Here is a 13359-nt window from a genome sequence, read left to right on the forward strand (position 1 = left end):
AAAATGCTGAATGAAATCCAGGGAACATAGGACCCTCTTGGGGAAAAGGGGTCCGATGTTCCCCGGACCCCACACGGACTCAAAGGTAATTGGTCAATACTGCTCGAACAACAAGAGGGAAACCAGGCTGCTTTCTCTACCCAAATCTAGTCCAGTTGCCTACAGATTCTACATGCCCATGCAGAATCTGTTCACAGAGATTAGTTTGTTAGTTTACCTTGCAATGTGCTGCTTCAATAGCTTCATTGTGTTTAATTTCATCTTTTGTTATTTTCCTCTTGTCTTGAGGTTCAGGATGTTGTCTCATTTGCACACTTTTCATCGGCTCTCAGGCTTTTAAACCTTGTCAATAGTCTCTGGGAATTAACATTTTATTTAAATATTCTTTTCAAGAATATGGTTTTTATTGGTTGTGTATTATTTGTCTTGGAACTTTGTTTATTTGATCATTGTTCTAAAACTTGAACTGTATACTAATTGGCCTTTGCTGACCTTTGTATGGGACTTGTTAGCCTTAGCCTTATTTGTTTTTTAACATCATTAAACACTATAGGGAACACTAACTATGTTGATATTCAACATATTCTCAACAACAATGCCTATGATTTCTTACAAAATGTGCCACTTTAAAGCTGTGAAATGGTATCCAGTACATGACCATGACGGTTAAGTTTAGGCACCGAAACAATTGGTTTAAGATTAGAAAAGTCTATGGTTTGGCTAACTACTTCTAAGCCACGAACACTGGTCCCTCGAGTGAAAGTCCTATGTTGTGGGACCCCTCCACAACCCAGAGCCTCCTCCCTTTGTGGAGTTTAACGCTCCTATAATACGTTACCTGATTTCCTTCTTTGCTCCAGATGTAATAAATTAGTTCATTACATACAAATTAAAGTGCATTACATTTCATAGGTATATGTACCCCCCCCCCCCCCCCCCCCCTGCGACCCCGACAGGGACAAGCGGTTGAAGATGAATGAATGAATGTACAAACAGTGAATAAAGACAGCCTGACTTTTTGCAGCAAGGCAGCTCAAGAATATGAGAAAAAACAAATAAGTGATGGTCACTGAAAAACATTTCTTGTAAACTCCATATTTGTGGCTCTAATTCCAAGCACTGACCGGTGTAGCAACACAAAGACTTTTTTTCTTGTTCTGCAAAGTTGGAAATGTTTTAAACATTTTTCACTTTAATGTGAATCCAAAAGAAAGAGTCCAGTCTCTGGTGTTCATAGCACTCATGATGACGTGAACACATAGCTCAATATGAGCAGCTGTCCAGACATCATTCTGTTATTGCTAAGCTTTCCAAGTATGATAATCTACTGGTTGTTAGATATAAGCACCCAGCAACGCACTGATGTTTCCGGGACTATTGACGCTGGTTTGTTTGAAGGATCTCTGGGATCGTTTAGCAACCGCATCGCTGTCTAGTTTATTTTTGCTGTTGGTTTTGTTTTTATCCCATAATCAGAGGCTGGAATAGTGGGCTTTTAGTAGAAATGCATTGTTTTTATTAGGCTTTTAGTAGTCATTTATTGGTGTATCCGGCTTATACTGGTATATTATGAATTTTATCATGTTGAGTGTTTTACTAACTGACTGCCAACGTAGGCATGCTGGAGCTTGATTCATTGTCACTGGCCCACCCCTGGGACTGTGTCAGGACGTTTATGTCCGCTGGAAGTCCTTATGTGCTCATGGATTAATGAGGGGGTACTATGGAAAATCAGCCTTGTCTCTGGGGCGTTTTTGTCTTCAGAGCTAATATCTACAGTGCTGCATTAAGATGATACAACTCACTTCTCCACCAATTTTTTGGTAATTTTGACATTAAATCATTTGATTGAGCCCCAAAAGTGTCCGTCTGTGTGAGGTTTCAGCTTGAACAAACGAAAAAAAAAACTTTTTTAAGTTCATTAATTTTTCTTTGAATATAGAGATCAGTTTGATAGACGGCTGACCAGTGGGGTAAATCCATAGACTGTATAAAAGCATTTTAGCATACCCATCAGGGTTCGTTCAACTTGATCCAATCTTCCTCGCCTATAGGAGTGGTCATCTTGTCAGACTTTGACTCCGCCTTTTTTTACCTCTTACCAAAAAAGGGCATGTATGTGACGTTTGGGGGAGGGAGATACTTCCACCTGGCTGACGTATACCTCCGAGGAGGGCCAGAGGCTAGCTGTCACTCAAGAGACCACGCCCCTAATTATTCATACAATTTAACCTTCAATTAAATAATAATTAGCCTGGTACAAAAAATCCCCCCCCCTTAGTGTTGTCATGGAGATATGACCGAAAAATACAGACTGTTTTTGTGGCGGTTTTCAAGCCTTTTATTAGATAGGACAGGCAGGAAATCGGGTGAGAGTGAGATGGGAAGGCATGACCTTTTGAGGGTTAAACAGTAGAAAATGGTAGGAAAATAACACAGTGAGAAAACAGACAATGCATGGTGTGAATGTACCATTACTCTCCATATTTACCACCCAGACACACATGTCGAGTCCATCCATCAGCTGCTGTTGACAGGGCTTTTGAGTCTAAGGTCGACACCTTTTAAGTGTTTTGACTGACAACACCTTTAACCCATAAAACATATTTCATTTAGGTGGAGCACTTTCACATGTATCTTTCCTTCAGCTATCATCAATGTTCTGCTATAAATATTAGCTGCTATACTGACCTGTGGTAACCACTCAGTCAACACATATTTAAAGTAAGCAATCCAATTCCAACAAAGGCATTCTGTGGACAGGCCTCAGTAGGGTGGGTTCTTCCTGTGCAGCACTTTTAGACTGTGTGCTGTGCTTCTAGGAGCTCTCGTTTCCTCCCACACTCCAAAGACCTTCAGGTTAGATGAAGTGGAAAGTCCAAATTGCTTGTCGGTGTGAATGTGTTTGAGCACTGCCTGCTGCCATACACTCCAGCACTCCAGTGACCCTGAACAGATTTAGTGGAGATATAAAAATGGATGGATTCATGAACCACACCACAAGGCAGACAGAGTAGTATTAAATGTTGGGCTAAAAGATCTTATGAAGCTCTGTGTGAATGTCGCCAGTGTCTCTCCTCCACCTGAATGAGTGTGAATGAGTTTTGGTTCTTGTGTGTATTCATAGTCTGTCCTCTCTTCAGGTCTTTGTGGTAGAGATGACACCCACCCATTTATGTTACCACTTAAATGGTCATAATCAGTGGTTATCTGTCTTAGGGCCCGTCCACACAGAGACACGTTTTCCTGTAACCACAAATGTTTGTATGGTTTTGGCCAAACATCCACACACAGCCGGCATTTTCGACGCCTGAAAGAGCTATTTTTTGTAACCAGGTCCCAGAGTGGGAAGATTTGAAAACGCCCCTCCATGGCGCTGTCGTCTGGACAGCGAAACTGCTTACTTTGTTAAACGATGCCGTCGTTGCACCACCTCCGGCCTTATTCTGAGTGACATGCATGTAAATTCAACCAGCCAACCATATATTTCTCCCTTTTCCCTGATGATCTGAATAAGTTGCTAAATTGGTCACTACTCGCTGTTTGCTAAGAATATCTAAAAAGGTTGTCTATCTAACGATAGAATGCACACCTGGGAGTGCTTTGGGATGGGAGGGAGCCTCGCCGGGGTTGGTATTCCAAACAGTGTCTCCCCGTCTCTTCTTCTCCTTTGTTGGTGTATTTCTGTGGCAGTTAAAGCACCACATCCAGGCCTGGCATGTGTGTTACAGCATTATTAGACGGTTTTACTGGAGTCGAGGCCGTGTGGACGGAAAACATTTTAAGAACAAGGGAGATGAAAAAGGTTGTTTTCGATCGTGTGGACGTACCCTCATAGATGTGGGTTAGAATGTGCCTGCTACACCTACCAGTAGGTTCAGAAGGCTGTTATCATCTATTCCTATGGTAACGGTCGACCCCATGGCGTCACTCTGTAACGATATGGGACTTCCGTCAAACTAAACTACCGTTACTTGGTTAGATTCAAGCAGCAACACTACCTGGTTTGGGTTTAAATAATAACTTGTTTTACATTAGTTGAAAACATGTAAGAAAGTTAACTTGTGTAGCTTATGTAACTTTAAAAAACTTAACGTTGACTTTAAAGAGAGAATAGTGTTTAATGATCTACATATCCGTGAGATATTTTTATGTGTCTTTGTTTTGTAGACAATATGGAAATTTCTTATTTGCGTTGTCGATCCATATGTCCCTATCAATGTTGCCCAGACCATTTGTTGCTGCACAAAAGCAGTTGTATTGATTCTAACCAGGTCGGGTGGCTTTGTATTGATCATAACACCACTTTAATGGAAATATTCCCTGTAAGACACATTGCCTTTATTAATGTCACTGAATGCAAAAGTCATGTCTCTTTCATTTCAGGCATGTCTGTCTGCTGTAATGGCAGTTCATTTCAGAATTCAGAGTTTCTTTCACAAATGTGTGTCACGTGTAACACTGGTGTATTCCTTTTCCAGTACAGCAATTATTGTCTGAGGAACTGTTGAGTGGATGATCGAAGAAGGTGTCTGCCGGAGGTGAGTTGGTAAGGGTAACAGATAACTAAACAGTTCTTTGTATACTTAGATTCCACTGACTCACTGGACAGCAACTGCTTTAGGATTTAGTATAATTTCCTGAGCACTCTTCTCACACTGCCAGGAACTCTCTTACCATGAAAAGAGTATTTAATAACTGTACTGATACTGACCCACATCATGTGTCCATTGATACATCTCTGATAAATTTCAACATCATAGCCTCAAGAAGTGATTCGTTCATATAGGACCTGTACAACAAAGCGTCTCACTTTATCTCTTCTTTCCTCTCTGTATGCCATCCCCCTCTCATCCTCTCTTCATCTGATCTACCTCGTCTGTAGGTTTGGGACCAACTGGACATTGATGCCTTAAGATTATTCTCTCTCTTCTAGTCTAAAGAACAAAATAGGTTGGTTTTTCATTGCCTATAACATTTATATGAATGTTTTTGATAGCATTTTGTAGAATGTGACTACTGGTCTCAAACTCGTCATTTTGCAGTGGTATTCAAATTCTCAGTGGATAGTTTCATTCACTATATAGTCCACTTTATAATACCCACATGCACAGCTAATTTGAGTGTACATACAATGTACCCTACATTTTACGTTCATATACTCTACCAAAAAGCAATGTGGTCATGTTTCCCAGAGGAGAAGAAGCATAAGGAAACAACAACAAATTTTAGTTCCTTGAGAGCAGGGGTGCCCAATCCTGCTCCTGGAGAGCTACTGCCCTGCATGTTTTAGGTTTCTCCCTGCTCTAACACACCTAGTCTAATGATGTGCTGGTTATTAAGCAGCTGAATATTGTCACAGGTTTGATAATCAATAGACTCAGGTGTGTTGGAGCAGGGAGAAACCTAAAACATGCAGGGCAGTAGCTCTCCAGTAGCAGGATTGAATACCCCTGCTCTAGAGCTTTTACTTTTACTTAGCTAGCTCGTGAAATAAATTAACTGTAGGCTATTACAGCTCACAATCAGGACACACAACCATTGTTAATGAAACCAAACTTTACCTTTATCGAAATTTCAACAATTTGTTTGGGATTTAACATTGAAACTAACATCAACCTCAATAAAACCTTTGACTGTCCTCCTGAGTGCAGGTTTGTATCATAAACAGACTGTAAAACAGGCTTGGTTTACATGTTGCTGGACGCTCCAGCTTCCGTCACACATATATCTGGCACATCTACTGACGCAACGATTTCTTCTCAAAATCTCGTTTGATCATTCTCTATATAGTGCACTATTTAACAATCACTATAAAGGGAATAGTGAGTGAGTGAATGAGGTAACGGTTTTGAACACAGCTAATATCTATACAGTTTTCCATAGTCAGGATTGTGAGGACGAAATCAGTGAGGCTGGAGGAAGGCACAGAGAGTGAACAGAACAATAAGTGAGTGACAGGGTCAAGTAAAGAAAACCCAGAGCTACTGAGCTTGAAGCAGAGGTGTTTTTTGAAAGAAGTGTAAAATATTGAGCTGAGGTGAGGGATCAACGATTGGTGGTTTACAGGAGGTGAAGTGGAAAAGGGGGATTAGAGAAAAGGTGAACGGAAACATCAAGTTCACCAGAGAGGAAGTTAAGGACAACAGCTTGCCCTTCTTGGACTGTGACGTCCATATGGAGAATGACAGGAGCCTCCACATAGGGGTATACAGAAAACCCACTCACACAGATCAATATCTACTTTTTGACTCTCACCACCCTTTGGAACACAAGCTTGGCGTTATCAGAACACTGCAGCATAGAGCTGATAACGTACCCACTAGCTCACAAGCTCAAGGGGAAGAACGCAAGCACCTGAGAGGCGCCCTCACAACTTGTGGCTACCCCAGCTGGACCTTTGTTAAAACGGCAGCTGCCTCCAGAAAGAAAACCAAAGTGGTTGAGAAAGAAAAAGATAACAGGAGAAACAACATAGTCATCCCATATGTGGCTGGGGTATCAGAGAAACTCAGGAGGATTTTCAACAAACACTGCATCCCTGTGCATTTCAAACCCAGTAACACACTCAGACAGAGACTAGTACACCCGAAGGACAGAACACCACACCACCACAAAAGCAACCTGGTTTATGCTGTCCAATGCAACGAGGAATGCAAAGATCTTTACATTGGAGAAACAAAACAACCACTGCACAAACGCATGGCCTAACACAGGGGAGCTAACTCCTCAGGCCTGGACTCGGCTGTCCACTTACACCTCAAGGAGAAAGCCCACTCCTTTGATGACAGCAATGTCCAAATCTTGGACAGAGAGGACAGATGGTTTGAAAGAGGAGTAAAAGAAGCCATCTATGTAAAAGTGGAGAAACCATCGCTAAACAGAGGAAGAGGTCTGAGACACCACTGATCTCCAATTTACAATGCTGCCATTTCATCCCTTCCCAGGAGATTCAACAATCTAACCTCAAAGGACAACTGTTCACACATGGCCCGGGTGACCCCAACGACTGTCGTTCAGACGCAATAGAGCACTAACGAAGTCGAAACCAACTGCCCACCAACGACTGTCACTCTAACGACGGGCGTGGGCACTTGGAGCACAAAGGGTGTCAGTGACATCATCGGCCTTGTGAGAGGTTAAATACCTGGATCTCACACCAGTTAGTTGGACCAGTCCCAGCCTGGTCAGATGCGTACATGAACTGATGAAGCCTCTTGGATGAGAGGTGAAACGTCCTCCTAGACAAACAACCAGTCCAGTTGTTTTTGACTGAAATTGCTTTGAGGATAACGATGACCTGGACGATTGAGAACATTCACAGGCTTAGAGAAAAGGTGTTTACTGTACACCAAGCGTGTGACATTTTGGTGCCAAATGCCCTCTCCATGAATTCAGATGAAAGCGATGACCCTTTGTTGATTTCACCCATAAAATCCACTAAAGTAGTGAAGCAGAAAATGAGATTAAAGGCAAGAGGAAAGTTATAAGGAGGATTCATAAATCCCGAGGCAGTTGAGCCGAGAGTTGGAGAGAAAACTGTTTTCTTAAAAGGATTTTTTTTTAATGAACTGTGTTACCTTTTAGGGTTTTGCAAATCATTGTATCCGTAATGATTGTGATGATTTTACAAATTGAATTGGAGTGTACCAACATAACAACATAACAAGTGAACATGAACATGAGCAGTCAAACAAACAGACATTACCAACATTATATGCAAGACTAAAGCTGCAGCAAGGGTTTTTCAAGGAACTTACTTAAAACATAACGCCACCTCCCTGATCAGTCTTTATAGTTTTGTTTGAGAAAATGTGTCAGTGGCATTTTGTCCATTGCTTGTTGTTACGGTAAACAGGAAGAGAGCTAGTTCTACCTGATAATATCTCTCTTTAATTCATTTTCGAAATTAATAATTTGTCTTTAAACCTGTTTGAGTAAACATGCATGTTTATGCACCACTTTGAAATGTTTAAATAGGAAACTTCATGGTAAATTGCGAGTGTATTGTCTTCAACACACACGCACACACAGTCACACACACATACACATTTTGCTGTTCTTTCAGTCGTTGTGCTTTTCTTTTTCGTGCTCCACTATCACACTTCCTTTCTGACATTTTGCTGCTGTACTGTCTGGTAACAGTGAGTGAAGTATCATTAACAACAAAACTGACCTCATGAACCCGGCCACATGATGGCAGCTGATTGGGTAAATGTGTCCCATATCTATCCATTCAGCGATTTTTTGGTGTTTTTTTATGTTTCTAAGGGTCCTAATAGGAGGCATTTTCTTTTTCCCCAGTGTAGTAAATAAAAGTTAATGTCCTCACTGAACAGTGGGTGCTGCTGTGAGCCCCTTCTCCGTCCCAAAGCACTCATAGACGGGCACTTTCTCACTAGATTTAAGCCACTTTTCAGACCTTCTTAGCAACTTTATTCATAAAAAGCAACTAGTGAGCAATTAAGTGACTTATTCAGAGCATCAGGGAAAAGGGAGAAATCTGTGGTCGGCCTAATTCATTCCCATGCATGTGGCTCAGAGTTCAGTTCAGTAAACAGTCTATGGGTCCGTCTCTCTCCTCTTACGCAGCAGCACTGTTGTTGTTATGTGACACCGCAGGGGTTAGTGGTCCTAGGTGGGACGATGAAAGCATTGTTTAACCGTCCAGTCGACAACGCCATGGGGGGCATTTTAAAATCTTCCCACACTGGGACCTGGTTACTAGAGACCATTTTCAGGCTCCGTTAACGCAGACTTAGTGCGGATGGTCGGCCAAAACGATACTAAAGTTGTGTGGTTACAGGAAAATGCATCTCCGTGTGAATCCATTTCCCCAGGCTGATTTCGCTCTCTGCTATTTCCTCATTTCCGCAATCCTGATTTTGACAGCTCTCAGCAGAATAAATTGCACAATACATGCATGAATTAGGAATTCATTGAACAAGCTCTTAACGCAACATTGACATGATATCACCTTAAAAAGGAGATATGGTGAATATTGCTTATTAACACTGAGCAACACGATCATTCACATTCATGTTTCTGGACACCAGATAAATGTAAATCCTATCTCTTAGCTTGTTTTCTGTTCTCCACTCCTGAGGGAAACATCTTGCTCTTTGGCTGTTACACAGAGTCATTACCTGCCTGCTGTCGTCTGCTGTGCGAGTGTGATAGTGTGATTTTATGTGTGGGTAATTGTGTGATTAAAATACAGAATAAAAGAATATGTTAGCGAAATTAGATTAAAAAGAGTAAAACAATTAATTACAAGTATTTAAGGTGTCAAAAAGATGTGTTCAAGAGTTAAAAACATTCCAATTAATTTGAGGTGAAAAGCACATGTATAATGATAACAAGACATTACAGTGCACTTTGGATGTGTGTTCGGTGATCGATTAGTTTTGCCTACAGGCTTGAGGGGGAAATCTTGCAGTGCAATGCTTCACTTTTAATGAAGCCTGCAAAAGGTTCAACAGCTTGTCTGTTTTCTTCATTCACATTTCCATCTTCAGGGACATTACATGGGTAGCTTACAATGGGCAGCTTTTTAACTGAAGACCACTGCCTGCTGCGGCTTTAAACAGTAAAGGAAAATGGGAAGGGATATTTCACTCCCAAATAGTATATTGAATATTAGTAAATTGATGTAATTTGAAGGGACAAATTACCTCAACTACCTCACTCTAGTAGCCTCGCAAGATCAGGATGGTCTCGGCTCCATTGTATTTTACTCAAAGATCAGTCTGGTAACATGCGTCAGAGAAAATTTGGGGAAGTTTGACCAAGTGACCGAACCAATAAGCGTTTGTTTTGAGGTGGATATAAGTGTGACGAAACGAGAAGAAACTGTTCAGTGTCAACAACATAGCGTACTTGGATCCTTCTGTTGGAATATGGACCGGCACCTGAAATTGGGCCTTTTATCCGTAAATTTGCATTACACAAACGATGCTGCTACCACGTCATACGGTTTGTTGATCCGATTGGTTGATTTGGCCCGTATATTGGTGATAGACAGATGGTTTATCCAATCAGCAAACAGTATTTTCGACCTTTCCAAATGATCTTCAAACCACAATTCCTAAATGGATATGCTGAGCAAATTATGCGAATCAATCCATCTGGGGAGTCAGGTTATCACTCAAGGGAATCAGTGTTAAAAAACCCACAAAACTTTCCTCACTGACACATGCGTGGTCTGCCATCAAACTTCACGACACATATGTATTTTAGCAGGCTGGAGACATCACGTTGCACCCTTTCACGGAGAAGTGATTTCTGGAAACCACTGGAAACATTTCCAAATGTCTCTTCTACAAAGAAGGAGAAAATAAATCATTAAGACAGAAAACTTTCAAACCAGATCGGTTCAACCAGGCAGCACGAGCCTCGAGACTGACACGTAGATATCGGAACGACGTCAGCCTTTGGCGTGAGCGTGCGGAGAGAGTGAAGCAGAGACTGGAGAGCAGCTCGTCTCCCACAGAGGTGAGGCTGGAGGAGAGTGCACTTTACCAGGGACGCAGGGAAGGTAAGCCCTCCTAAACTCAATTTATGCTCTTTGATATCTATAAAGTCCTAATGAAATATGCATATAGACAATATGCATATGGTTAAAAAGAGCATTTTTTTGGTTAAGAGAGCAATGTGTTTTTACATATGCGAGGTTTTAACGTTATTGCTCTGAATTTAGAAATGAAAGCGAGTTAATTCACTTTGACTGCGGGAAATTAGATGCGTGGCTAACTATGATTTATTAGGGATAATCATTCACGATATATGTAATTTAGAGAGAGAATATTAGCTGTTCAAAGTCTGATCCAGCTGCCTGTCGAACCCTGACACCTGGACTTAGTGTCGATCCATCGATTTCAAATCGTTGACACTAAAAGCTGCACCTGTTCTCTACTTAAGAGCCTCCACTCTAACTCCATTGGTGTTTAAAATGTTTAAAGGCAACTAATCGATATCCACATCCCTCTGTTGTTCAGATTTCGGGATGCGCCACTCGTGCGTAAAACCCTGGCACCGTCTCCAGAGCGCACATGAAGCTCCGAGAGGAACGAACAATACCATATCATAAATGACCATCGTTAACCTTTTTGTGGACACGTTCAACATTTAAATACCCGTTTGAAATCTTCGGCACTGGGGGAGGAGAGAATCAGAGGAGGAGGAGGCAGGATTTCTTGTTCGAGAACAAACGCAACATCGGCAGACTGGATGAGATTTGCACGCCGATTTCAGAAAGGAAAAGGTGAGGGAGTGAACCCGAGTGGAGATAAAGAAAATGTGAAATATTTTTAAAGAAGAGGTAATGGAAAATCAACCCCGACACAAAAGTAACTCTCCCCTCTGGAGGAAATCTGTCTGACAGGATTATTATTTATGCGTATGATCTCCCAACATCACTCAAGTGAATGGGAACACTCTACATCATTCTGACATGTTCTCTCTTTTTTTAATAACATTCCAGAAACTGAGACAAAAGTAAAACTACTGACCCTGGTGGACTGCTGGACCTGCTGTTACATTCTCAGTGAGTTGCTGGTTTTCCCTGGAATTCAATTTTGGACCTTTTGCTCTAAAGACTGGTCTCTGTTTTCTGCAAGTGGTCTGAACTCTTCTTCAGTAATGTAATGGAAGGTGTTCCCACCTTAACTTAACCTTTCTGTTTGCTGAACTGTGCATACTGTACCTTTTAGACTCAATGACAAATGACTGATGTTTCCTGTGAGAAAATATGTCTAAAAAGGAAGACTAAGACGCTTATGTTTCTCTAAAAAACAAAATATATATTTTTATCAACCGCTCAAAACATGGAGAATGTGTCCCTTCCTGGTGGTGAACCGCCAGTCTGCAACGACTCTGTGGACTTCTACTCCCTCACATCAGGTAACCGCACTGACCTGAACTGCACTCCGCCCTCTGAGTTTTACTTCTATGCCGACCTTTACGTCATTCTACCAGTCATCTACTCTATAATCTGTGCCGTGGGACTGACAGGCAACACGGCTGTCATCTACGTGATCCTGAAAGCCCCCAAGATGAAAACAGTAACGAATATGTTCATCCTGAACTTGGCCATCGCTGATGATTTGTTCACCTTAGTGTTGCCAATCAACATAGCCGAACACTTGCTGCACTACTGGCCTTTTGGTGAGGTTTTGTGCAAAGTCATCCTAAGCATAGACCACTACAACATCTTCTCCAGTATCTATTTTCTGACAGTTATGAGCATTGACCGCTACCTGGTTGTTCTGGCCACGGTGAGGTCCAAGCGCATGCCTTACCGCACCTACCGAGCAGCCAAAATCATCTCACTATGTGTCTGGATCCTCGTTATTCTCATCGTCATGCCTTTCACTGTTTTTGCTGGCGTTTACATAAACCCAAATGATGGAAGGAAAAGCTGCGTGCTCAGCTTCCCTAGCCCTGAGAGTTTGTGGTTCAAAGCTAGCAGGATCTACACGCTCATCCTGGGCTTCGCCATCCCGGTCTCGACCATCTGTATCTTATACACCATGATGCTCTACAAGCTGAGGAACATGCGGCTCAACAGCAATGCTAAGGCGCTGGATAAGGCCAAGAAGAAAGTCACCATCATGGTGTTTATTGTCTTGGCTGTCTGCCTGTTCTGCTGGACGCCGTTCCACCTCAGCACCATCGTGGCTCTGACGACTGACCTGAGAACCACGCCTCTCCTGATCGGGATCTCCTATTTCATAACTAGCCTGAGCTATGCCAACTCCTGCCTCAACCCGTTCCTCTACGCCTTCCTGGACGACAGCTTCAGGAAAGCCTTCAAGAAAATGTTGGAATGTAGACCAGCCTGAATGTACGACATGAAACCTGTCACAGAGGTCAACAGAGACTTACTGGGTGAGGACAGACTGTGATGGGAAAAGATTTAGGTTCAAATCTGATTCTCAATGTACGTGATGCAGATTGGTTTGGCTTGTTAAAGCTGCACTAGGCAACTTTGCACATTGTTTACACATTATAGCAAATCTCTTTGATATATAGAAATCATCTATAATAATGCCTGTAAATGGCACACTCTATTCTTAATGAGAGAAAATCCATCTATTAACACTGTATTACAGTTAACCAAAGTGATGAAAGAGGAAACGTCTAGACAGAGAGCTGCTTAAGTGACTTTAAATTCCTCACTTCCTGTGGGCGGGGACAATCTTGCGCCAGCACAGGTCATTCCGAAGCCTCTGTTGAGGGACAAGATGGATTTTTGTCACAGTTTTTTTATGTTTGCCTAGTGCAGCCTTTTACAGCTCTGAGAGCACAGTGAGTGTGTGAGAGAATATTGGAAGAGGACATTAATAGGCAATAATGCTT

General features: G+C 42.0%; 1 protein-coding gene across 1 annotated transcript; it reads left to right on the top strand.

Annotated features, from left to right (window-relative positions):
• Positions 1–11825: 11825 nt before the first annotated feature.
• Positions 11826–12972, top strand: npbwr2b (neuropeptides B/W receptor 2b; the record flags this gene model as incomplete). Its single annotated transcript, XM_083920820.1, has 1 exon — positions 11826–12972. The coding sequence occupies one exon, from the start codon at positions 11826–11828 to the stop codon at positions 12840–12842; it is 1017 nt and encodes a 338-aa protein (XP_083776946.1). The 3' UTR covers positions 12843–12972.
• Positions 12973–13359: the final 387 nt, after the last annotated feature.

This window comes from Echiichthys vipera (assembly GCF_963691815.1).
Source record: "Echiichthys vipera genome assembly, chromosome: 9".
NCBI lineage: Eukaryota > Metazoa > Chordata > Actinopteri > Perciformes > Trachinidae > Echiichthys > Echiichthys vipera.